The sequence below is a fragment of the Chondrus crispus genome, genomic scaffold (assembly GCF_000350225.1).
Source record: "Chondrus crispus Stackhouse genomic scaffold, scaffold_275, whole genome shotgun sequence".
NCBI lineage: Eukaryota > Rhodophyta > Florideophyceae > Gigartinales > Gigartinaceae > Chondrus > Chondrus crispus.
Genome location: NW_005179163.1, coordinates 78,119 through 102,803, shown reverse-complemented (window position 1 = coordinate 102,803; position 24,685 = coordinate 78,119). Strand labels below are relative to the sequence as shown.

The 24,685-nt window shown below is 55.4% G+C and overlaps 10 protein-coding genes; 5 read left to right on the top strand and 5 right to left on the bottom strand.

Annotated features, from left to right (window-relative positions):
- The first annotated feature begins 1,956 nt into the window (after window positions 1–1,956).
- Window positions 1,957–2,262, top strand: CHC_T00005243001 (hypothetical protein). Its single transcript, XM_005716825.1, has one exon. It carries the CDS (start codon window positions 1,957–1,959, stop codon window positions 2,260–2,262), a length of 306 nt encoding a protein of 101 aa, XP_005716882.1.
- A 149-nt stretch (window positions 2,263–2,411) lies between these two features.
- Window positions 2,412–2,987, bottom strand: CHC_T00005242001 (hypothetical protein). Its single transcript, XM_005716824.1, has one exon. It carries the CDS (start codon window positions 2,985–2,987, stop codon window positions 2,412–2,414), a length of 576 nt encoding a protein of 191 aa, XP_005716881.1.
- Window positions 2,988–4,480: 1,493 nt separating this feature from the next.
- Window positions 4,481–4,816, bottom strand: CHC_T00005241001 (hypothetical protein). The gene has a single exon (XM_005716823.1). The coding sequence runs from the start codon at window positions 4,814–4,816 to the stop codon at window positions 4,481–4,483; it is 336 nt and encodes a 111-aa protein (XP_005716880.1).
- An 11,489-nt stretch (window positions 4,817–16,305) lies between these two features.
- On the top strand, window positions 16,306–17,088 carry CHC_T00005240001 (hypothetical protein). XM_005716822.1 is given in 4 exon segments: window positions 16,306–16,358; window positions 16,359–16,389; window positions 16,500–16,675; window positions 16,676–17,088. The coding sequence occupies 2 exon segments, from the start codon at window positions 16,359–16,361 to the stop codon at window positions 16,673–16,675; spliced, it is 207 nt and encodes a 68-aa protein (XP_005716879.1). The 5' UTR covers window positions 16,306–16,358; the 3' UTR covers window positions 16,676–17,088.
- Window positions 17,089–17,126: 38 nt separating this feature from the next.
- CHC_T00005239001 (hypothetical protein) lies at window positions 17,127–17,551 on the bottom strand. XM_005716821.1 is given in 2 exon segments: window positions 17,127–17,236; window positions 17,237–17,551. The coding sequence occupies 1 exon segment, from the start codon at window positions 17,549–17,551 to the stop codon at window positions 17,237–17,239; it is 315 nt and encodes a 104-aa protein (XP_005716878.1). The 3' UTR covers window positions 17,127–17,236.
- Window positions 17,552–18,006: 455 nt separating this feature from the next.
- Window positions 18,007–18,807, top strand: CHC_T00005238001 (hypothetical protein). XM_005716820.1 is given in 2 exon segments: window positions 18,007–18,528; window positions 18,529–18,807. The coding sequence occupies 1 exon segment, from the start codon at window positions 18,007–18,009 to the stop codon at window positions 18,526–18,528; it is 522 nt and encodes a 173-aa protein (XP_005716877.1). The 3' UTR covers window positions 18,529–18,807.
- A 41-nt stretch (window positions 18,808–18,848) lies between these two features.
- Window positions 18,849–19,571, bottom strand: CHC_T00005237001 (hypothetical protein). XM_005716819.1 is given in 3 exon segments: window positions 18,849–18,955; window positions 18,956–19,215; window positions 19,388–19,571. 2 exon segments carry the CDS (start codon window positions 19,569–19,571, stop codon window positions 18,956–18,958), a joined length of 444 nt encoding a protein of 147 aa, XP_005716876.1. The 3' UTR covers window positions 18,849–18,955.
- A 741-nt stretch (window positions 19,572–20,312) lies between these two features.
- On the bottom strand, window positions 20,313–20,723 carry CHC_T00008831001 (Growth factor). The gene has a single exon (XM_005716818.1). The coding sequence runs from the start codon at window positions 20,721–20,723 to the stop codon at window positions 20,313–20,315; it is 411 nt and encodes a 136-aa protein (XP_005716875.1).
- Window positions 20,724–21,368: 645 nt separating this feature from the next.
- Window positions 21,369–21,560, top strand: CHC_T00005236001 (hypothetical protein). The gene has a single exon (XM_005716817.1). The coding sequence runs from the start codon at window positions 21,369–21,371 to the stop codon at window positions 21,558–21,560; it is 192 nt and encodes a 63-aa protein (XP_005716874.1).
- Window positions 21,561–21,567: 7 nt separating this feature from the next.
- On the top strand, window positions 21,568–24,626 carry CHC_T00009316001 (AP-1 complex subunit gamma). XM_005716816.1 is given in 2 exon segments: window positions 21,568–24,339; window positions 24,340–24,626. The coding sequence occupies 1 exon segment, from the start codon at window positions 21,568–21,570 to the stop codon at window positions 24,337–24,339; it is 2,772 nt and encodes a 923-aa protein (XP_005716873.1). The 3' UTR covers window positions 24,340–24,626.
- The last annotated feature ends 59 nt before the right edge of the window (window positions 24,627–24,685 follow it).

Genomic DNA, 24,685 nt, shown 5'->3' with positions numbered 1-24,685 from the left:
GGGGGCGGGCACAGCGGGAGGGGACGCGGGGCCGATGCAGGCGGCGCCCCCTCCCCCCCCCCCCGCCAGCGGGTCCCGCCGCTAACGCACCCCCGCGCAGACTCGCGCGCGCTGCCGGCCGACTACGTCTTCCCGCGCGTGCGCTGCGGCGGGGCGCTGGGCGTGCTCACGGTGGACCTGCGCTCGGGCGGCGATGCCGCCGAGGCCCGCGTGCGCGCCGCGGCCGCCAGGCTCGGCTGCTGCCTCGTCGCCGCCGTCGTCGACGGCGCGCGCGCCAGGCGCCGCTTCCGCGCGCTGCAGGAGAGGTACGTGTGTGTGTGTGTGTGAGACAGAGAGAGAGAGAGAAAGGAAGAGGGCTGGGCGGGGCTACGCGGGTGGGGCTGGCTTCTAACCGCAGAGCTGTGCGGGAAATGCGTGTTCGCGGCAACGGTGAAAAGCGCGCGCAGCGTGCACGAGGCGCCGCCGGGCAAAGTGCTGCTGCTCGCCGTCGATGAGGAGCGCGCCGTCGGGCATGAGGTCGCCGAGATCCGGTGCGTTGCGGCGCGCGCGCGCGCGCGAGCGCGAGCGGAGCGGGACGGTCCTGTGCTGAGGAGACGTTGCTGACGAGACGTTGCTGACGAGATGTTGCTTTGCTTTGCTGCGTGCGTAGAAACTGGATGCAAGGCGGCGAGCTGCCGTGATGACGTGCGCGGCGGTGGGCGGCGGTAGACGCGTGGAATCGGTGGCGGAAGTGTAAGTGGGCCGCGATGCGCCAGTCACAGACTCTCAGGCTGACGTCAGAAGCGCTCCTTTCGGTTACCGTCCGTGTCTGCGGAAACGCCCAACCGCGTCGCCACACGAAATACACGTGGCGGAAATCCCATCGCCCAGATCCGCTCTGTTTTCAAATCCGTCCGTTTCGCCCCGTCCGCCAACGGCACAATCCCACAAAGCCGTTTCACAACTCCCCCACGTCCCCCACGTCCCCCATATGCTCCTCCCCCCCCCTCCCGCCTGAGATAAAGAAAACCATCTCCTCCCCCCTTCGCCCATTCCCCCGTCGCCCTCCCCCCACCCCCACCCCCCGCTCCTACCCCCGCCCCCTCCCCTCTATCTACCCCACTCACATCCCCCTCCCTGATCTCCAGGCATCCTTCCCAATGGCTCTCTTCAAGTCTATCGGCAACGTCTTCCGCCGACCGGAAGACCGCGCCTCGCACATGCACCCCGCCACCGACCAGCCGACTTTCGCCTCGGGCGCAGCCCTCCTCCCGCCCGCCCTCTCCTCCAAGCTTCTCGGCGCCGCCCCGCCCCCGGACGAGACTCCTGACCTGTACTACGAGGACCGCCCGCTCGGCCACTCGATCCACGCCCTAGAAGAAGTCCGCCTCTCTCTCCGCGACCTAACGCACGCCGCCAACGACCACAAGGACATGCTGGTCGCCACGGCAAGCTCGGAGCGCGCACTCGGCGACGCTCTCACGGACGTCATGCACCCGGCAACCTCCGACGACGCCTCGCAACACCCCGACGAGTACGACGACCTCGCCGTGGCCGAGCCGCACAAGAGCCGCCCGGCCCCGGACCACTTCTCCAACTACCTCCCCATCGACGCCCGCGAGGCCCAGAAGGCCCTCGGCAGGGGCCTGGCGTGCCACTCGGACGCCACCATCAAGCTCTCCGTCGCCCTCAGCACCCCTATCAACGACCTGCAGCGCAGCTTCGAGGAGCGGTACAACCGCAAGATCGTCCCGCTGCGGAGGAGGTATATCGACCAGAAGGGGCAGTACTTGAAGTACAAGAGGAACGCCGATATGGCAGAGAGCGACGAGAAGCGCAGCTACTACGAGGCCCTGGCAGAGGCCGCCAAGCCCGTCTGGATGCGCACATCCACAGAGCTCAGGACCGAGTCGGATGTCATGACGGAGCTCACGGCGAAGAACATGGCAAAGTGGAGCAGGAGCCTGGCGCTCCAGCATGAGAGAGCCCTCGCTATCGCCGCTGCCAACTTTGCCGACGCCTTCAATCGCGCCAAGACATTACCCTCGCTGTCGCGCGGCGCGGGCAAGTAGGACTGGACTGCCGGGGTCGTTGGGTGGTGGGAGAGGCAAGCGCGCGCCTTGTCGCTTTCTAGTCGCTTCTGTTGGGGCTGTGCACACGTCTGCTTACGTATTTATTCTGACTTGCGAAATCGTCCCCCCCCCCCCCCCTCCCCTCTATGTTATGTATTGTCTTATATCCCACTCTATTGCTTTGTGTTTGGGCTCGCGTCGGCCGTCGTAGTCGGTTAGGTTAGGGTAGTCCGCGTGCTTCGCGGCCCGCTATGACGGCAGGAGAATAAATTCATGGCTCGGGTCGGCTCTTTCGGCCTTCCCAATCCTATATTTGTCACCCCAATGAGCAGCACCTTTCACACTTCGGCACTTGATATTCTACGCGGTAAACTTCAGGCACCTTGTCTCATTATGCAAGTTCCCGCACGGCACCGAGCAAAACCTAACCAAGCACCTTGTACAGGTATACGCCGCTCGAAACCCGCACACGGAACAAAACGGCCTGCTAGGCCTTTGACTGCGCCGCGCCTCAATCTCGTCATACGCCACCATGCCGCCGGGCCTGCTGGCGGGGGTCTCCTCCTCGAGCGCCTGTGCGAGGGTCTTATTCCAGCGCTGTATGTTGCGCTTGCCGTTCCTCTTGGGCTTGGCGGACCGGGCCGGGGCGCCGCGCGCGCCGCGAGCGCCGCGCGAGCTGCGCGCACGCTTCGCTACGCGCTTCTTCGACGCGCGCCCCCCCACTAGCGCGTCATCCGAGTCCGCGTCAGGGTCGTATTCGTCCTCGCCCGCCAGCGCCGCAGTCTCCTGCTCCGCCGCGTGGTTGTCGTTCTCTAGCGCGTCCAGACGCCGCCGCCGCGCCGCCGCCAGCGCTGTCGCGTCCACCTGACGCACGCGCGACGCTACTTTGCGCTTGCGCGCTGTACGCGTGGGCCGCGTGCCCGTGGGGAGCTTCATGGGGACGGAGCTTGTGGAGACCGCAGCGGAGGCGGAGGGGGGGAACAACTGGTGCGTTGCTGTGCTGGATGGTTGGCGTTATGATGTTTTTGTAGGAATTAATATTTGTAGTCCTTCCGTGCAGGGCTCTCTCTCCCGCACAAAAAGAAATATAATTCGACGAGTCAGAACAGTTCTCGGAATGTCAAGTCAACACATAGCAAGCAGGCGATGTGGCTGCTTGCCGGGTGCGACCAAGGATGTCGTAAGAGGGCGAGCAAGATGGTTTGCACGCACATGAACAATGCCATCTTCGCGCCAGGCCACGGATCCGTGCGAGGCCATTGAGGAAGAGGCACGATGTCGTAACGAGCCATCTGTGAGAGCGTCACTGAAGCGCAAACGCCCACCCGATGCGAAAGCCGCCGCGCCAAGCCTGCTCGCCCGCGCCCACCTCCTCACCTCCCTCAGCTTCCCTCACGCGCTTCTGCACTCTCCTCACCAATGCCCATCCCAGCCGCGGCCGTCCCGCCGTTCATCTCAACGCAGTCCTTCGCCGTGCGCACGGCGGACGTCCGCCGCCTCTCCGCCATACTACGTCTCACGCGCACCATCCAGGCGCACCACCTCCGCCACAGCCGCTCCCTGGCCTTGCTCTCGCGCCTGCTCGGCCTCGTCCCGCGCGTGGTCCCGAGCCTCCCCGCGTCGCTGCGACTGCTCCTCGCCGAGTGCACGGCGCGGCAGCAGCGGCGGCACGGCCTGCTGCGCCGCCGCGTGCGCCTGGTCCTGTTCGCGCCTTGCGCGGAGAAGCGCGCAGTGCGTGACGCGCTGCGCGCCTTGCAGCAGCTGGCGCTCGCGCCGCCGCTCCGCGCGGCGGGCGTGGCGCACCTCGTGGACGTGCTGCGCGGCGTGCTTGCGCGGGGCGTGCCGCGCGACGCGTTGGCGCGCCGCCGCTTGGACAGGCGCCTTGTGGCGGGTGTGGCCGCCGTGAGATGCGGGGCGCAGCGCGCCTTTCCGTCGCTCACAGCCGTGATGCGAGAATCGGAAACTGTTACAGTGGTCCTGCGTACCCGGTATGGGCCCGCCGTGCAGGAGGGGGAGGTGCGCATGCGACTGGAGGGAGGGACGGTTGAGCTGCCGTCGGGGGGCAGGGTGCAGGTGTGGGTGGGCGTCGAGGCTGGCGTTTGCGACCTCAACGTGCGGAATGTTGGACAGGTTGAGATTTGGGTGGTTAGAGTAGATATGGCTGCCACGAGGGCTAGAGAGATGCGTGTCTTGCTCCCGACACCAACTGTTATGCAACGGCTCTTGCGACGGTACCCTTCGCTTGTTGTCCGGGGCGGCACCTTGCGTGGCGCAGGGCGTACGGGGGGAGCCTGGGCTGCTTTGTCTGTGAGATAAAGGCGAGTAGAACTATGCGCTCGCGTGTGTGATATTCGCTCGTGCCTGGCAGGCAGTCGGCAAGGAGAGACTTCCCATCAATACAGTTTCTAACTTTACACAGATCCACTTCGTCACTTTCGCTTCCGACGCTTGCTAGAAGATCGCGAAGATGCTCTTCTGTTGCCCGTTTCCATGGCCTCAGTAATCTCGTCAAGCTTCTGCAACTTGTACTGCTCTTCCTCCACATCACCGCCCCCTCGCCCCGCATTCGCAGCCCCTTTCTTTCCTTTGCCCGCCATGACGCGATCGGCGACCGCCATCAGCCCTGTGAACTCATCCGCACCCTCCATCGACGGCCCCTCCGTCGCGCGTTCGAGGTCCCTCCTCCTCTTCTTGTCCTTCTTGGTGACATTGAGCCTGGTGAAGTTGTCCTCCTCGAACTGGCGTCTCTTCTCGTCCTCCTTCATTAAGCGTTGCACCGCGGCGCTCCTCATCGCGCCGCCCATCTCATCATCGCGAATCTCCTCAGGCAGCCCCTTGACCTCTGCGAGCATTTCCCGCACGCCCTCCGAGCGCACGGCGCGCGCGCGCGCCCGCTCGCGCTCCTTCTTCTCCTTCGCCGCCTTTTTATCGCCGCCGTCATATACGACCTCCGCCAGCCTCGGCGGACGATACACACTGTCCTCCTTCTCCGCCTCGCTGCCTTCCTCGTCCGAGTTCACGACGAGCGCGCTCGGGTCCGGGCGGTGCCGCTCCGCGTCGTCCAGCGGCTCCGCGCTCTTCCGCGACGCAGTCTTGAGCAGTTTGTCAATCTGGTTGCGCAGCCTGCGCTCCAGCGGGCGTATCTTTTCCAGCGCCACCCAGTCCTGCACGAGCTTCTCGGCGAAGGGTTTGATTGGCTCGCCCTTAATACGGGCCTGAGCCAGGCGGATGAGGTTGTAGTTGTAGCGCATGAGCGTCGCCGACTTGGCTTGCAGGAGGGAAATACCCTCCAAGCCGCCCGGAGGTACGTCGTCGGTGGCAGAGAGCACTGCGCCGCCGAACTTCTTCAGCTCCGTCGTGACCTCGGTGGCGCGCTTCAGCGCCTCTACCACTGGAGAGGTCATCGGGGTGGGTTGGGGGGTGCTACGCTTCTTGACGAGTGGCCGGGAAGGCTGCGGGAAAGGGAATTCAAGGGTTTGGGCTTTAGAGAGAGTGACACATGCGACGATCTTTGCCCTTCTGCGGCTCTGGGCGGCGACGACCACTGTGGCAGTCAAGTGGACGCATTTTTTTTTTTTTTGATGGATTAAAGAAAGAGAATTTTTCTTACGTACCCCTTTTATTTTGGAATTTTTCTTGCGTGCCCCTTTCTTCACCTCACTTCCGACTGACGCTCCGGTTGAGGTACACAACGTCTGGGCTTCGCAAGTCGTAGCGTAGTGCCCAACTTGACCACATGCGGCGCAACGCGACTTTCGTTGACGCGCTGCGATCCCAATTTTCACAAGCCGTTGTTTGCCCTGCGGTCTGGCTGGGCGTTCACGATGTATGAGCACTCCTGGGGGGCACTGTATACGCAGGCGCCCAGAGTCTGACTTTTTTACCTTGTGAGATCGGCCCACGGTGGCGCATGGCCAAGGATGCCATCAAAATGCTGTGCTTGTCAGGGAACATGCATGCTCCCTTTGATCAAACTCAGTTTTGTGACGCCCTCCTCACCCTCCTCACATACTCAATCTAGCGCTCCTAAGAAATGGGGCTCATGAAAAGGGGTATGTAAGGAAAATTCCAAAATAAAAGGGGCACGTAAGAAAAATTCTCCTAAAGAAATCTGAATTACTGTACTGTTGCGCTTCATTACACGTGTGGGAAGCTCTCTGAAAGGGCGGCAATGCCTGCGAAAGGAAATAAGCGTGGTCACGGATGAGCACCGGCCAACGGGAGAATTGCGCCTGGAAGTAGGGAGCGGAGCCGCGGGGAGGACGCGAAGAGAAAGGGCGGGGACTGTGCGAAGGGGAAAAGGGGCGCAGGGGGGTCATGTGTGGGGCCAGGGGGTCGCGGGGGATGGGAGACGGAGCGGGGGAGACAGCGTTCCGAGCGCTCGAGGTGGCGAGAGGGCGCAGAGTAGGTAGCATAAAAGGAACCCGCGGCGGCAGGGGGGAGGAAAAAAGGGAGGAGGGCATCAAGGGAATTGGAGAGGCCGAGATCAGGTGGATTCCTGAGAAGTCGAGTGGATTCTCGACGAGCGGAGGCTTGCACCGGGTGGATTCCCGCCAACAGCCTCTGGCCAGCAAATAAAACTTGATTTGACGGTGCCCAAGGAACCGGGCACAACATTACAAATTTGTAAGTGCAGTCAACCGAGCAACGAACGAGAAACTTGCGTCGGAAATGGATTCTGGACAAAGGGCCGACATGAGTCCGGACGGAAACCACAATCCCGAACCCGAACGTTGGGGCATTGGTGCGGACGAGCGCCCATCAGTGGCAGAAGCTATCAGCCCAGTAACTCCTGCGGGACCCGCCACAGCCGCGACACGGCAAAGCGTTCTCCGAGCTGATCCGAATCAAAATGAAATATTGCTTCAGGCCTTGGCCTCGGTCAAGGACGTCATGGGCAAGATACTGGAGCACTTGAGCCGAAACACAGCCGCTGTGGTACAGGTCGGAGACTCCGTGACCGACCTCAGCGTCGCAGTCGAGACATGTATGCGACTTGACAGAAGCACAGTCAAGAAGGGTGCAATTGTCGAAAAGGAACCCGATGAGGGATGTGGCTTCAACCAATCTGTCGAGCTCACACAGGCACGACAGGTCGAACAGAACAATCGAAATGTTCTGCAGCCCCATGCAGCCTTCAAGATTTACTCTAGTGCGATGGAACCAGTTCGAATTGATAAGCCCGGCGACGGCAATTTTTTTGCCGCACAAAAGGCGTGGAACCGGCTCTGTCATGATTTCCCAGTCATGGCCGGAGACCATCGCCGCCTTCTCCCTTGTGCTTTTTCAGGAAGCGCTTTGGCAATCTACGAATCAGTCGCTGCGGAAAACTTGGAATCTACGGCAGAAGAACTGTGGCAGGAACTAGGTCCGCGACTATGCAATGCAGGCCATAGAAGGGCTCTCCGTCTACAGTTCGATACTGGCAGTTGGCAGGAAGGCAAGGAGACGGTTAGTGATTTTGCTGGCCGTGTGCGAGCATCAGCCCTGATGCTCCCCAACACGATCTCCGATGAGATCATGCTGGATCGCTTCGTACAGTCACTACCCGCAAATATGCGCAATTTGGCATTGTCTATTCCGGGAACATTTGACGAAGTCACATCCCGTGTTTCCATGATGACGCTAGCAAGAGCATCCGAAATTAATCGAACGCGGTTCCGACATGAGCGCGTACAGCAAACTTCCGAAAGGCCGGCAGACGCGGACCGCGGGACGGCCGCTCCGATTGGTGGGCAGGTCAAGGGAGGGTCACCAGGAGACTGGATCGAGACAGCGAAATGTTACCGCTGTGGCATCAAGGGACACCTTGCGGCAGACTGTCCTGAGAAAATTCTCCGGTCACGGAGCAAGGAAGTGCCGACCATGGGGAAAGGGAGGGCGAGCGCCTTGGGTCGCGAGACGCAACTGCCCAACCGGAACTAGCGACTAGTGGCACGGCGGTGCCGCTAGCGGGCGCGGAGCCTGTATGTCGCTGCGCTGACGATGATCCCGGTGGTCGCGAAGATGTCGCCGTACAGGTAGATGTCGGTGACGAAGCCCTCTGGGTTCCTCTGGATACCGGGGCGCGGTCCGTGTGGGTCGACCGGAGGTGGTTCGAGGACCACGGCGGAGTATGGATGACAGATTGTTCCCGTGCTGTGACAGCAGATGGGAATGAAATGGGCGTCTGTGGAAGGGGAACGCTGCGTTTCAGACTTTGGGGAGGATTTTTTTCGGAGTCAGTACGAGTTGCATCGCGTTTGCCTTCCAAACTACTACTCGGGAGTCAATTTTGGAAAAGGCACGGCCTAATCCTCAACCTCGGTACCATGAGAGGCAAAATCAAGGCGGAAGGGCGGCGGCTGGAAGGGAAAGTGTCACGGTGGCGGGAAATCCGGCTGGATCTCGAGACAGCAGGGGCGATCGAGGATGTGGATGTGGATGACGCAATTCGGGAGTTAGACCTGTCTCATTTTCATCCAGAGATGTCTTTGCAAAGGAGGCTTCGACAGATTTTATGGACACGGCGCCAGGTTTTCAAAGGCCTGGGACACATCCGAGGAGTGCAACACACCATCACATTGATGGAAGGCGCCAAGCCCGTGTGCTCCCCGGTCCGACGCAGATCTCCGAAGGAGGACGAGTTGGAGCGGACAGCAATGCAGAGGCTCCTCAAGATGGGAGTGGTGGAGCACGCGTCTTCTCCCTGGGCAGCATGTAATGTGTTCGTCCGAAAAAAGGACGGTTCTACGAGAGTCACTTCTGATTTTCGAGGCCTAAACGCGGCTACAGTTGGGGATTCATACCCCATGGAGGACGTACGCTGTACTTTGGATTGGATGGGCAGCAAGCGCGTCTTCTCAACGTTTGACCTGAAGGATGGATTTTTTCAGGTTAGCCTGGCGGAAGAATCTCGGGACTACACCGCTATACGGACCGTCATCGGTCTACTTAGGTATGTACGCCTCCCGCAAGGACTCAAGAACTCACCCGCGGTGTTCCAGCGAGTGGTGAATTCCATCTTGGGAAGTCGGAAGGGCAGGGATGTCTGGGCTTTCATGGATGATATCAGTATGGGAACGCAGACGGCGCAGGAACACCTCGAGAGCTTACAATCAGTGCTTGACACGTTTCTGGCGGCAGGGGCGCGGCTAAAGTTTTCTAAGTGCGCGTTTGGGGTACAGGAAGTGGAGGTGCTGGGGCATCGGATCGGAAGGCAGGGGATGAAGCCCTCTGACCTGCATGTGCAGGGCATCCGGGATCTACGGCAACCGCAAAATGGCGAGGACCTCATGCGATTTTTGGGGTTGGCAAACTACTTCGCAGGGTTTGTCGACCATTTCGCCGATGTCGCCAGACCCCTTTATGCGGTCCTCAGGGGTACAGGCTTCAACAAGCGCAAGCCCCCTGGAAAAAAGCTCATAATTTCGGATTGGAGCTCGCGGTGGGGCGACGCACAAACCGAAGCTTGGAGGCACATCAAGGGTGCCCTGAGCCACCCGGACTTTCTGGTCCCTCCGCGGAGAGGCGCCCCGAAGAGGCTGCTGACGGACGCAAGCGGGTACGGGATTGGAGGTGTGCTCCTACAGGAGTCCGACGCCAGCAGTTGGAGACCGGTGGCCTTCACAAGCCGCAAGATGACAGACGCAGAGGTTCGGTACACGGTGACGGAGCGAGAATGCCTCGCGATTGTGCATGCGCTTAGGAAGTGGAGATGCTACCTTCATGGAGAGCCAGGCCTGGTTGTTGAGACGGACCATCTTTCTCTAAAGTGGTTAATGAGCCTGAAGGAGCCGAGGGGTAGGCTCGCCCGATGGATGGTCGAAGTCCAAGAATTCGAATTCTCCGTCAAGTACACCCCCGGCGCTTCGATGGTGGTACCCGACGCCCTGAGCAGGGACGCCGTGGAGAAGCCGATGTGCCAGCGATGCTTCGGGGTGATCGGGCGGTCAGTGGACGTGGAGGAGACTGCGGGGGCCATCGAAGAGCCCGGATCGGCTCAGGCCCTTGTAGGCGGACCGTCCACAAAGGAGCTACGCGCGGCGCAAGGAAGAGAATGTGCTGAGGAACTGGAACACGCACGGAGTGAAGAAGGGGGGAAATTCTTCATCGACCGTCAAGGCCTTCTCCGCAAGAGCAGTCGTCGAAATTGTCAGATTATCATCCCCCGCTCGCTTGTCCCTTCAGTTTTGAGCTTCGCTCATGGTTCCCGACTTTGCCGGCACTACGGCGTTCGTCGTACGCAGGAGAGGATTGCAGGCCAATTTTGGTGGCCTGGCTGGAGGGAAGACGCCCAAGCGAGAGTAAGGGAATGTGTTGCATGCGCGGGCGTGAAGGCTCCGAGGCCCACACGCAACGCACCTATGCAGGTGTATCACCCTTTACGCAGATTTTCGCAAGTCGCCGTGGATGTGCAGACGGTCACACCAAGGACTTCGAGAGGGAATGTCAAGATACTCGTCCTCGTAGACACGTTCACACGCTTCGCGCGGGCGGTGGCGATTCCCGACGAGAAGGCCGAGACAATCGCAGCCGCAATAGTGGGGGAATGGGTTTCTATCTTTGGTCCGATGGAATGCCTACTTTCGGACCGGGGGCCCAATTTTATCGGGAAAGTGGTGTCAGGGATGTCGGACGCCCTTGGTGTGAGAAGGGTTACGACGTCCGCATTCCACCCGCAGACCAACGGGTGCGTTGAAAGGTTCAACCGCACACTTGCCCAGGACCTGGCGTGTTTCGTAAGCACCGGGCAAGACGATTGGGACAACCACGTGTCGCTCGCGTGTTTCAGATATAACTCCGGCAGGAGTCGCGCGACAGGAATGAGCCCGTATGAGGCCATGTTCGGCATCGAGCCATTTATGGCGTGGGGACCCGGAGAGTTAGACCGAATTTCGGGGGAGCCGTACGACCTCCGGTCTCACCTCAGGGGTCTACATGAGTCGCTGCTGCGTCGAGGGAAGGCTGAGAGGGAACGTGCTGCTCTTCTCTACAATGCAGCTATAAAGGGTACGAGCTTCGCTGTGGGTGACCGTGTACTCGTGTGGACACCGGACCTGGCCGCACTTGAGGGGAGTAAGCTCGCACCGCCGTGGATCGGACCTTATGTGGTGCAGGAGAAATTATCCCCTACCGGCTACCTGGTGATTTCTGAGCAAGGCAATCGAACCGCACGCGTGCATGCGAACCGCTTAAGGAGGATAAACATAGCGGCGAAGGAGACCGGAGACCCAAGGGACGGGGTTTTCCCTGACAGCTTGCGGCTCTTGCGTAAAATAAAGAGCGTGAAGGAGGCGGTCTCAGACAGCGGTGAGAAGACCCGCCTTTTCCAGGTACAACTTGGTGGCCGAAGCTCCCCTCGATGGACGAAGGAAGAAGATCTTCCCGAAGCGGTAGTGGCCGCGTGGAGTACGGCCGCCGATATGGCGATGGAGAACACGCCGTCGCAAACCGAGAGCGCATCTGCAAGTACGTCTCTGGATGCCGTTGCCTGAATTTGGAAATCTGTGACCTCTGGACGAATTCACTTCGAGACCGTGCACAATGGAGAGCTGGCAAAGGGTCGATTGTTGCGCTTCATTACACGTGTGGGAAGCTCTCTGAAAGGGCGGCAATGCCTGCGAAAGGAAATAAGCGTGGTCACGGATGAGCACCGGCCAACGGGAGAATTGCGCCTGGAAGTAGGGAGCGGAGCCGCGGGGAGGACGCGAAGAGAAAGGGCGGGGACTGTGCGAAGGGGAAAAGGGGCGCAGGGGGGTCATGTGTGGGGCCAGGGGGTCGCGGGGGATGGGAGACGGAGCGGGGGAGACAGCGTTCCGAGCGCTCGAGGTGGCGAGAGGGCGCAGAGTAGGTAGCATAAAAGGAACCCGCGGCGGCAGGGGGGAGGAAAAAAGGGAGGAGGGCATCAAGGGAATTGGAGAGGCCGAGATCAGGTGGATTCCTGAGAAGTCGAGTGGATTCTCGACGAGCGGAGGCTTGCACCGGGTGGATTCCCGCCAACAGCCTCTGGCCAGCAAATAAAACTTGATTTGACGGTGCCCAAGGAACCGGGCACAACAGTACAGTTGTGAAGATTTAGAATGGCGTGTGTGTAATCGAAATGAAACAATTTATTTAGAGACACCTCGGTTCTAAGTACTAAGTCCATTTGGACTATTACTGTTGTGGCAAGGGAGTGCGTCTACATGCTATAATGCAATCACTGTGAACACTGTGAACACTTTTGTCCACATATTTGTCCTGTTATCTATGATGATATTCGTCGCCTCTTGCGAGGCATCGGTGTGGTGGTGCAATGCAGACTTGCAATATGAGTGAACACAATGTTTATGGCTTGTGTATATTGAGTCGGACGGGTCGCGAGCATAGATAACGTTGTGAGTACAATGGGACACACATATCTACAGAAGAAGCAGACAGCGGGAGAGAAGAACGACATTGAATCATGAGGAAAAAGGGTCATGAGCAAAGGTGTAGCAAAGGCGGAAACGAAAGATCGCAGAGGACATAGTGCACGTAAGGGATGCGCAGTGACACTGCACTTTTCAGGGAAAATACTGAGGAAGCGTGGAGGAGCAATAAGGAGACGCATGCGATTCCAAGAACGGGAAGAAACCGAAGAGGATTTAGGTACTTATACAGCTTAGACGAGAGCTACGAGGAAGAGAAAAGGGGAAGACATGCACGGGAGGACGAACAACCGAGCAAGCTGATGCTGAACAACTTTGCCAATCAGAAACACCTTTTGCCGAACCATATTGGAACCCCTCGCCACACACCTGAAGGGAACCAACATGTATCCTTACCTCAGGATCAATGAGAAAGAAATCCACAGCAGTATAGACAAGGCATCCTGAATAAAGAGAAAATGTGCCATGACAAATAGTGTCTGCGCATCATCTGCAATACTCATATGACTGTGTTTTGATGCATGCAAACATGCAACAGCTTTAAAAAAAAGGCCTCTTCGTTCGTGCGAAATGATTTTTCACACTAAACAAAGCCCCTCCCCGCACTTCACTGATCGAAGCACATGAATCTTAACGGCAAGATAGCCAAACAAACTATATCTCCATCTTTTGAGGAGCTCAGCTTGCTGATGTCGAAAAGTTTACAGGTTTGAGTATTTTCTGACAATGCGTGTGTGATGCCAAGAACACCGATGGCCCCCTCTCCTGACTCACGGGCGGCCGGCGGTGACTTTATGTTGTAAGTGGGTCTCGTGCCCTATCTGCTACGTCCTATTGTAGGTCAGTGACTTATTTGTCTCTGGATGGAACCACAGCGTGAAGTTGTAGGCATCGCACATGGTACAGTAATTCAGCAGTCTCATTCTGGCTGTTCGCTTATCGCACAATGCAATTCTTGAATTAAGAGTGCAGGTAAAAACACCGCGAGTGCCATTCTCGTTTGTTTTTTAATCTGTGCGGAAGCAGCACTCGAAATGCATATACTGCATATATTGCGAAACTGCTTGGGGGCGAATGTCAACGGCTTCAAAAGTGTCGTGCCCAGAATTTTTAGATTCTCCTGCCTCCCCTGGTATCCCAGACGTCATAACTCCGCATCGATGTGATCTGCGTAACAATCAAACAGCTCGAATTATTCCTAGCTACGCACTCTGAATTGCCTACCTTACCCAGGCATACCATATTACCATATAGTGAGAGGTTCGTGTTCCTTACAACGGGACAGGCATAACGATCCTCGACGACTGACAGTGATAATGATCACAGACTACATCGACAATCGCATATCGCTGTTAGCATTAGTTCTCAAATACAAGGCCCAAAACCTCCTGAGACATGTGATCCTCAGACTGCTCTTCTTTTGCCAGAAAGACCATGTCTAGCATCGAAGTGCGATCAAAATCGAAAGAAAGAATGGGAGGAGATAAGAAATCTATCAACCCTTCTTCCGTATTCCTTCGTTCACCATGTACAAAGTGCTTCTTTCTATTCCAACTTTTGTTTTTCTTTATGCTTTGCCGCCATCTCATGCTACGATCTCCGAGGCAACTCTCTTTTATTAATTTTCGCTCGGAACGAGTTTCACCAACACACTTTGCGAACATTCTTCGACCATACACACTCTTCAAGTCAATTAACCGAGGAATTACCAGAGAAAATTATTTGGGTGCCAACGGCCTCAGTGAAACTCAGCGCTTGATTGTCAAGTACTTTGTCCATGACTACGTGAACTTTCACATACGCAATCGTCACTCCAAAACCCGTCGTTTAGTATTCAGTCCGGCCAGAACGGGTATGGGAGACAGATTTCATTGTTTGCTCTTCTCGTACTGGGCCGCCGTTGTATCCAATAGAGTTTTCTTGGTTGCATGGGATGATCTATTTCCGTTTCAGCAATTCATGATACCATCAAAGCCAGAGCTAAAACTCATTTACGACGAGACGACCGACAAGCCTAAACTGATGAAGGGCGGTGACGGGAAAATGGTGCCAGATGCACTACACATGAATCGAACTCACTTGAAGAGTTTCGAGAAAGCCTTCTCGTCAAGCACGCACACCATTTTCCTCAAAACTGAGCAAATCCCTCATACCATATCAGACGATTTTTTAAGTCAGTTCAATGCTCCCGGTTTGTCACTAAGGACGTTGGGTAAAACTCGAGCAGACGGAACTCTTCTTCGCGCGATCCTCCATCACGTCTTCCGCTTGAGTCCTGCAATTGAGAGGGAAGTTGAGAAGAAGACTTGGCGAATGGAGCTCCGCAGAATAAACGAGCGAACGCGAACGCCCGGTATTGAAACCATGTCTTTGTTGTTTCAAAAACGAAGGAGGCGGTCATACATTGGAGTTCATGCCAGAATAGGAAAGGGGGTCGGTGAAAGGGGGAGTCGCTTTGACAAAGTCAGTGATGATATGGAAGGAGTGGCCCGATGCTTAGCCTCGCGGGCAATAACCATGAGCTACATGTCCGGCTGTCCCTCGTTGCCTATTTTTCTGGCGACAGATACGAAAGCATTTCGAGGGATATTTCGGAGAGTAGTTCGTGAGATGAGCGACGGGAGAACTGAAGTACTCACTGGGGGGTGGGACGTGGCCCACTCGAATTATTTGAAGACTAAGCGCCATGACAATGGAACCATCGTAGATAACAATGATAATCGAAATGTCCTCTTGCATACTTTCATTGATCTGGTGCTGTTAGGACATTCAGAACACATACTAGCGTTGTATAGTTCATTCCCCCGTCTTGCCTCATATCTAGGAGATGCTGGAGTTTTGATCGAGCTAAGAAACGACCTATGCCTGAAGGGTCATGGGAATAGGACGAGGCTATTGTAAGTCGGACTTTCATCTGATACTACAAACCCATAAACTAAACTGGCTAATCTCTATGCTGCACATTGATACCTTTCGGCTTCAACTCGGAAATTTTGAGGGAATGTCGGCCCCCTCCCATTGCTCAAGGTATCAAAAGAAGCTTCACGAGGCTTTCCCAGCTCATATCAATTCATGTCAATCACATTTGCTAGCTGAAAAGTTGAACAGGTCAATTTTCTCGGGGTCATCGCATACTTGACGTCGAAGAGGCGCGGAGGTGGCGGCGCTTTGATCCAATAGGCTAGAAATGACCTAGTTGGGATACAAGAAACGCTTGAGCTGGGAGCACAGACAGGGGAATTACGTCTCTTTTTTTTCCGATGTGCACAGATAATCATTCTTAAGGGCACATTGCAATTAGAGCAAAACTCGTACTGTCCCTTTCACGTGGCAAATGCCACGTGAAAGAAACAGTACGAGTTTTGCTCAATTGTAGACTAGGAGGTTCAGGCATAAAGGTTGCAGAGTTACTTTATCAAGGGTATTTAAAAAACTGCATCGTCATGAAACGTCCTTGAGTGGTACTTAAGGAATCTGTAGAGCATACTCGCTTCCTATGCAGATGTCCACGATCCTCTTTTCTCGAGCCTGACTTCAACGAAGCCATGGTAGTAATGGAACCGCTTTCTCCAGATGTATCCTCTACGCTTGACAAGGAATGGTTGCTGCAGCATGCAGCCGAGAGGAATTTACATGCGAGCCAGAATCACTGCAGACGCCTTCATGGAAGCTCTGCTCAACCTCATAGGGGATCACTACTGTACTGCTAGTTCCGTGTTTCTTGGTGAAAACGTGTCCACGTATGCCACTGCTTCAATAGCTCTCACCGTTTTTGTTCATCCTTTCTCGACGCCGAGGCTAACCAACTAAAAACTAACTATTCTCTGAGCATACCCTCGCAGGCTTGTACCAAAACTTTCTCTATCGAAAGCCAATTTCGCTGCAATACGTCTACGGGAAAGGTTTTTTCATTACCATGGCCTCCCTCAACCGAAACAAACCGAAATGTGAGTGAAAGGACCACGAGCACAATTGTCTGAGAGTTCTCCCCGCGACTTCACGTAGCTGAATCTGACAAGTTTTGAAATGAACTAATTGTTTCGCCCTTTTCCTGCAGACGTGAAGCTGGACAGATTGGCCCCACGTACACATGACCATTGCGTCATCGTAAAGGTACTCGAAAAGCAAAGCTTGAACAAGAAAGAGTCTGCAACTGTAGAGGGAAGGAGAGAACAAGTGCTTGTTGGAGACGAGACGGGATGTATGTACATGAGAGCACACAACGGTGAGTAAGACATTGAGTTTCTTCGTGAACATGTCTTCGACAGCAAAAAATTGAGAGACTAAACTATCTCATCATGTCTCCTGCGAATGCATAACCACTACGAAAATATACAGAGCAATGCGGAAAGCTCATTGAAGGAGAAACCGTGGAATTGTATAAAGCAAAGATTGTGATGCTTAAGGATACGATGCGAATTGCGCTGGACAAATGGGGCGATATCAAGTCTACTACAGTCGCGATACCAGGGGAGGTGCAGAAGGAGCCTAACTTCTCAGAAGTTGTGTACAAGCGTGTCCTTGGCACCACGTAGACCTCAGGGGGTGAGGCACGAGAGCCATAGTGCAGTCTGTGCACGCAAACCCTGTGTAGAGCACGACGGAGATAGCACGGGAGAATCTGACGTAAATGAATGAACCGGCAACGACCCACGCTTGTGGACTACCGCGCACGCAAGATAGAGGACAGCCGAAAGCTTTTTTATTCAGCACACGACGGTACGAACATATCTGCAAAACGATTAGGGGTTGTTTAAGACCAGCGTCGCGAGCCGAAGATCTGCGATTAGCTCGTTATGCGCTGACGCTGAGACACTGCGCTGCTTGGGTATCCATCTCTGCTTGGCCTTTGCTTGTGAGTCTGCGGCCGCCACGGGCGTCGGTCTCGGTCTCTGCAGAGGGGACCGCGCCCTCTGCAGATTCCTTTCTTGGAACAAGCGCAAGGGAGCCGTTGCTCTCACCGACAGCAGCTGCAGGGAGGGAAACAGTTTCGCGACCCGTGTTCTCGGCTTTGTCCGCTGCTAGCAAATCGTGCTCACTACGACCTGTCGTTGGCTTGGCAATTACCGGAGCTGTGGAGGCTTCCTTGCTCGCAATCGTGGCTTTCATTTGATTAGCTGCCCCATTCACTAGTTTCTCTTCTGCCGTTTCAGCGGAGACTCTTGGCCGTTTACGACTTTTTAGATTGCTTCTCATGTACAGCGGCTTGAGCCCCAAATCAACGGCCATAACCGTCAACGGCCGCCTGTACAGCCGCCACCCCGCCCCCCCTCCCTCCTCCCCCCGGGTTGTAAGTCGCGCCCCGCCCGCAGCACGTGCCACCTCATTCCAGCCCGGAAAAAACCATTTCCCCCGGGCCTGCAGAGGAGCTGTCGAGTGACCCGTACGGTACGGGCTCTCCGTCGGACTTTGCGAGCGCCTTCGACGACGACTTCGACGCGTCCACCCCGCCGGCCGATTCCTTCGACATCTACTCCACTGCCCCGACCCCTTCCTTCTCCGCCGACGCATTCGACACGCCCCTCCCCTCGTCCTCGTCCGCGCCGGCGATCGACTTCGGCTCGATGGGCCGCATCAACCCGTCGGTGCTCTCGCCGCGCTCGCTGCGCGCGCGCCCGTTGGACGACGTCGAATACGTCTTCGCCGAGGACTACCGCGCCTTCCGCAAGAAGTCGGGCACCGAGCAGCTCACCTACCTCGCCGGCGGCTCGTACTTGACCGGCGCCGTCATCGGCGCCGGCCGCGGCTTCTACGGCGCCATGCACGACAGCGCTGGGAAAGCCGCGAAGCTTAGGGTCAACGCCGTGCTGAACGGCACGGGGAAGAGAGGCGCGGCTATGGCCAATACTTTTGGCGTTCTCGCCCTGGCTTTTTGCTTGTCGGAGAGCATCCTGTACAACTATACCAGTGATGAGACGCTGACTAACTATGCCGCGGCTGGCGCGGCAGCAGGCGCGCTGTATAAGAGCACGCGCGGCCCGAGGACGGCGGCTATCTGGGCCGCTGCCGGCGCCGCTACGGCTATTGGTACCGTTTGGGCGTCGAGGGAGGGGTATTATGGAAGGGGGTTGCAAGGCGTTTTGTGAGGGGGGTCGCCTTCGATTGTTTTGCTGTACTTTTTTTTTGGTTTTGGCCTTGAACGTCGGGGTCACGTGACAAGACGGTGCGAGTATGGGACGCTGAGACGGGACGTCAAATCGGCGACACGATGACCGGGCACACGAATTGGGTGTCGAGTGTGTCGATGAGCGGGGACCTCAGGGGGTGAGGCACGAGAGCCATAGTGCAGTCTGTGCACGCAAACCCTGTGTAGAGCACGACGGAGATAGCACGGGAGAATCTGACGTAAATGAATGAACCGGCAACGACCCACGCTTGTGGACTACCGCGCACGCAAGATAGAGGACAGCCGAAAGCTTTTTTATTCAGCACACGACGGTACGAACATATCTGCAAAACGATTAGGGGTTGTTTAAGACCAGCGTCGCGAGCCGAAGATCTGCGATTAGCTCGTTATGCGCTGACGCTGAGACACTGCGCTGCTTGGGTATCCATCTCTGCTTGGCCTTTGCTTGTGAGTCTGCGGCCGCCACGGGCGTCGGTCTCGATGACACCGAGTCTTTCAAGCTGTTGCAAAGCGTTTCTGATGAGGCCGCCGGACGCCTTTGAACTGCGGTTCGGCTTCATGCCGCGGCGCTTGCGGCCGCCGTAGATCTTGCGGAACTCGCCGGTGCCGATGCCGCCTCGGATGTAGATCTTACGGGCAATAGAGGCTATCGATAATTACAGGCGTGGTGGGACACATGCGCGGATGAAGTTAGTGATCTTGAAACGAAAAGTGCGCTCATCCCAAGGGCGCAACCAACTCGAGCACGTCGCAGAAAGCTCCGACGTTTTGGCGCATGTGATCAGAATGCGATCGTTCGGATGATGAGTGCGACGTACCGATCCTGACGTAGAACCAATCCTGGTCGTAGGGAGCAAGCTCCTTACGCGGGGCGGTCTTGATGGTGTCTACCCATGAGGGAAGCTCGACCTGTCCAACGCGCTTGAGATGGGCGGCGTAGGTGGTGACAAATTCTGCTGGGGGAACGTCCTTGACGGTGCAACCCGATGGCGTCGGAGACATAATGACGGGCGGAAGGGGCGGAAGGGGCGCAAGGGAATGGAAGTTGCAGTGCGGCTCGCGGCAATGGAGGAGGTGTTGTTGATGGTGGGCGATTGTAGACAAGGCGCGGACGTCGGCGCACAGTGCCCTGAGTGGGGTGTGTATGATAAGAGTGGGGCGACGACGACGCCATTTGTTGATCGGCTTGAATTGGATCAAAAGATCTGATTTTCTCGGGCAGCTGTTGACTTTTTGTTGGTTTCTGAAGTAGCCCTCGGTAGCCCCGGAGTATGTTGGGCATTCGGTCTCCTGCTCTACTGCACAGTTCAGGTGTTCGTCTACGGTACAGTAACACCCCATGTGCTGAAGCGCTGAGCATCGAGGATTGATGAAGCGTGTCCTGGTGATGCGCACACTTCGGCTCGGCGCTCGTCGATGGTGCTATCTTCGCTCGTGGGCTTTCGTCACATCCGTCACATTGAGGTACTTCAATAGAGAATGTGGTGGTCCATCGGGACACGCATCTAGGCGATGAATCATCCGAGCGAGGAGCTTCATACTGTACATACCCATGACGTCAAAAAGTTGGTCTCTACTTTCAGCCTTACTGGAAAGCCTCGTCGCAAAGGAGCAGAAGTAGGTCGGCATCGCGAATGAGATATGCCTTGTAGCTCTGGGGCCCTGGTCCACACTAAGACATCTGAGCAAGATATGATACGCCGCCCTCCCACACAACTCTGAAGCTGAAAATTATACAATCGCTTATCCCTTTACTTTCCGAGAGGATGCAAACCCCGCAAAAGCCGACTTGAAATCACTCAATTCCTCTTCATGCGCCGCACATGATTCGCAAATACCCCATTTGTCGGCCACTTTGGCACAGTCGAACACGTCCTTTCCCAGTTCTCTATTAACCTCATTGTGCGCGACACACATCCACCTGGAAAAGGCGCTCCCCGAGTGCGCTTCAACTGGGTTGCGCTTCATGATGTCGCGGAAAGATTCTGCGCATGGAGCGCATGGATAAACTTCGCTGAAATCTTTCATGAAGCGAGTGATTCTCGCCTTCTCGGTCTCGCTCGGCTTTTCCGGATGCGTCGCCGCCAACGTGTGCAGGAATGTCCACGTCGCACGTCCAAGGGTGTCCGCGTCGACGCCACCTTCAGCGACCATGGTGAAGGCTGTGGGAATTTGTTTCGAGACTTGGGACCAGACTATGACTATTGAACAAAGTTCGTCTCCGCCTGTTTCGGGCTTCCCAAAAGTTTCCGACCGGGCGAGACAAGGAACAGCACAAAATGTGGATCATGTTTTTTGTCAGAGGGGGGTGCCATCGCTCCATCTATACACGTGTAACACGGTGAGCAATGAGGAGGCAGTGAGGCCGATGAGGTCAATTTAGATTGGCTCGGCAGTCGTGCTGTAAATTTATCCTGAAATTCAGTGCTTTTAGTGTCATTCACTGCCCCTTATTCTATTGTACACTGGAATCATCAACTCGGAGTCCAGCCGTGCAACAACCAGCTCGCTCTTCTCTCCCATGCTGTTACCCAGTTTCGTCCAACTTCGTGTTTGGTCCACGACCCGCGCATATCCCTGACATCGACGCAAGCCGCCCACGGCCTTGGACTTGTCTCAAGGTGAGGATCTCAACACATTGTCGCCATGAACATGGAGAAACAAGCAAAGAAGTTTCTCAAAGGAGCCAAGTCAAATTGGAGCAAAGCCAAGCGCACCTATGTTTGTCGGACATTAAAGTAAGTCCTATCTACCCCCTTGCAGATGTGATCTCTTTGAAACTGGGACCAATTCTAACTGATGACATCAATTTCTTGGTTGCAGGGAGCTCATCAAGGCGTATCGAGCATGTACGACAAAATCCGAGGAACGGGCGCTCGTCAAGAAGGAGGCTGCACATATTCGCGACCTATTTCGCGAAGGCGACAAAACGTTCCGAAGACGAAATATAGCAAAGCTCTTATTCTTCCACATGAATGGCTACCCTACTGACTTTGGAATGACCGAATGCATCAAACTTTGCGCCAGCAACAAGTACAATGACAAACGCGTCGCTTATCTTGGACTAATGATTCTTGTTGACGAAACCGAAGAGATTTTAATGCTAATGACTAACTGCCTCAAGCAAGACCTTCACAACGACGAACTTCAGATTGTCAGCCTCGCACTTAACGTTCTTGGCGATATCGCCAGCGTGGAAATGGTCCGAGATCTACTTCCGGAGATCGAGAAGCATTTGCTCTCTCAAAACCCATATATTCGAAAGAAGGCCGTTCTCGCCTCAGTGAGGGCAGTCCGAAAGTTGTCTCAGGAAGAGACAACTAACATTCTTCACCATATGCCACACGTTCTGGATACAAGCTCTCCGGCCGTTCATATATCCGTTACCGCATTGGTTGCAGCTCTATGTAGGCAGAGTACCACAAATATTGTAGAATTGCGATCGTCTGTTGCACCGATTTTGCTTAACATCCTTCGAGAGCACCTCTTGAAAAAGGGAAGGGGCTCAGGAATAGAAACGGTCATTGGAGGGGTGCGCAATCCCTTTCTACAAGTCAAGATCATTGCATCTCTTCGCTTGCTCTTTGAATCTAGTCCTCCCAGCGATCTTACAGAACACCTTTCTGATGTCCTAGCACAAGTTGCGGCTAACACACAGACGAAGAAGGTGGCCGGATGCGCAGTGCTATACGAATGTGTCAGGACGATTGTGTCAGTGCAAACTGATCCTTCACTGCGTGTTCTTGCGGTCGAGACGTGTGCAAAATTCCTTACCCATAGGGAACCAACCGTACGATACATTGCATTACAAGAATTAACCACGATTATTGATGCGGATGGGATTGGTGTCTTAACACACGTAAGCGGATTGAAGGAGAAGGTTTTAGGAGCGATGCGAGAAGCAGACCCGACAGTACGGAAAAGGGCAGTAGAATTGGGGTACAGGATTGCAGATGGCACAAATATTGAGGAGATGGTGGAAGAACTGCTAGCCTACATTACCAAGAGCAATTCTCACGAGGCCAAAGAGGATGCCTGCTGGAAGATATTTATGCTTGGTGATCGTTTTGGCTCGTCGGATGTTTGGAAGGTCGAGAAGTTTGTCAGAGCTTTGAGTTCGGCAGACCTATCCATGCCAGAAGACATAATTACTTCATTCATTGCACTTATTTCTGCAAATCCGGAAGTTCAAGGACATGCTGTACTCACCCTATTTACAGAGGCATTGGCACCAAAAATGATGGGTGGATTACACGAAGATGTGGATCCTTTTCAAGGCTCGAGATCGTCGAATATCGTACCGGAAAACGACAGCGGATCAACAGCTACTAGTCTCAGAAAGCCACGACTAGAAAGGGTTGCTCTGTACGTTTTGGGTGAGCATGCCGAAGTTACACCGAGTATCGGATTAGACATCCCCGTGGTTCTAAATGCGTTCGCAGAGAAGTTGCAGGCGAGTGAGGTCACTGATGAGCCATGGATGAATACGTATAAGCCCGAGTACTTGACAGAAAACAGAATCTTGGGAGAGACTGCCCTGACTGGACTGGTGAAATTTGCGGCTAGAGCAGTGTGTGGTGCATCGAGTGATATGCCGGAGTCGAACTCGATTTTAGCCTTGGCGGGACCTGAACACGGACCTGATAAGGACCCGCTGCAGTCGCTTCTCGCAATCACCGCCCCGCCAAAGCGAAAAGCAAATGAGGACCTTGGGTTGGGAACGGATTTGTTGGCAGAGCTCGGCCTTGACGACAATAAGCCAAAAGCCCTTCAAGCAGGCCCTAGTTCTGCTTTGGTAACAACACCCGATCTGCTTGGCTCTTCTCTGTCAGGCAACTCAGGTGCATTGGTGTCGCTTGGACCTGAGGCGGACGAATCTGCAAATCCTATTGTCAGTCGGGTTCGGCAGATACTGTTTGAACGAGCGCGTTCGACAGATCTCGAGATTCAGCAACGTGCTTGCGAGTATTTAATGCTCCTGAACGATGGTTCGATATCATTATTAGCATCTGCTATGGCTCCTATGCCTCCCCTGGACTTTGAGAGTGTCAAGGAGAGAGCGAGGCAGAGGAAGGAGATGCGCACAGCGATGCCTAAACCGCAAGCGGAAGGGCAGGGTGGACTTCTTCTGGATTTGCTTGGTGATGGTGGCGCTTCCGGGGAAGAACCACTGGGATTACCAGCCAGCGGCGGTGGGGACTTTCTTGCTCTTCCATCATCGCAATCAAACGCGAACGGCACTGATGATATGACGTTGGAGGACATTATGGGGGGACCTTCGCAAAGTGTGCTGCCCGGACCCAGTCAGAACGTTGGATTCGATCTTGAGTCTTTAGGTGCGGTGCCGACAGTCTCACTTGAGGCTCAAGCATCAGCAAGTGGAACGGGAGGTGGCTCAGGCAATGCTGCGATACTTTCCACCACAATTTTTGAATCGGGCTCGTTGCACGTGTCTGCGCAATTTTACCGTGATGATTCCCCGAAAAGCGAGGAGATTCTTCTGGAGCTCTCGTTTGCAAACAAAACAGATTTCTCTATGAGCAGTTTTGTCTTTCTCCTCGCCGTACCGAAATACATGAAGTTGGATATGCGCCCAGCTAGCGCCTCGGACATTGCAGCAGGAGGAAAAGCTTCACAGGCCGTTGTTCTGTCCAACTCTTTACAAGGCCATAAGCCAATTCAGTTACGTTATAGAGTGGAATACGTTAACGACAGCACTGCCGAACACGTGCAAGAACAAGGGATTGTCGCCGGTCTGGAAGCTTTGTAAGTCTGCAAGTAAAACTGCAAATCTATAGTCGTCGATCATTTACATCAGTAGTGCACAGGCGGAACGTCTCGCGTTTGCCCTGGCATTATTGGAGGAGAGCAAGCGCCGACGAAATATTCGACGATGTTACCCGGAAGCTCTTGCAGAACAGCGGCTCCAAGGCTTTCAGGAGGTGCTGTTTCATAATCCCTGAATGCAACAAATTGACAAATGTCTGCAAATATGTAAACCAAGAACAAACCCGAGAAAAACAGATCGAGATAAAACAAACTCTAGATTAGCATTTTGAAACATGGGAGAACAGTTTGTGACCCATGCGCACGCCGGATACTAGCATCCTTGATAC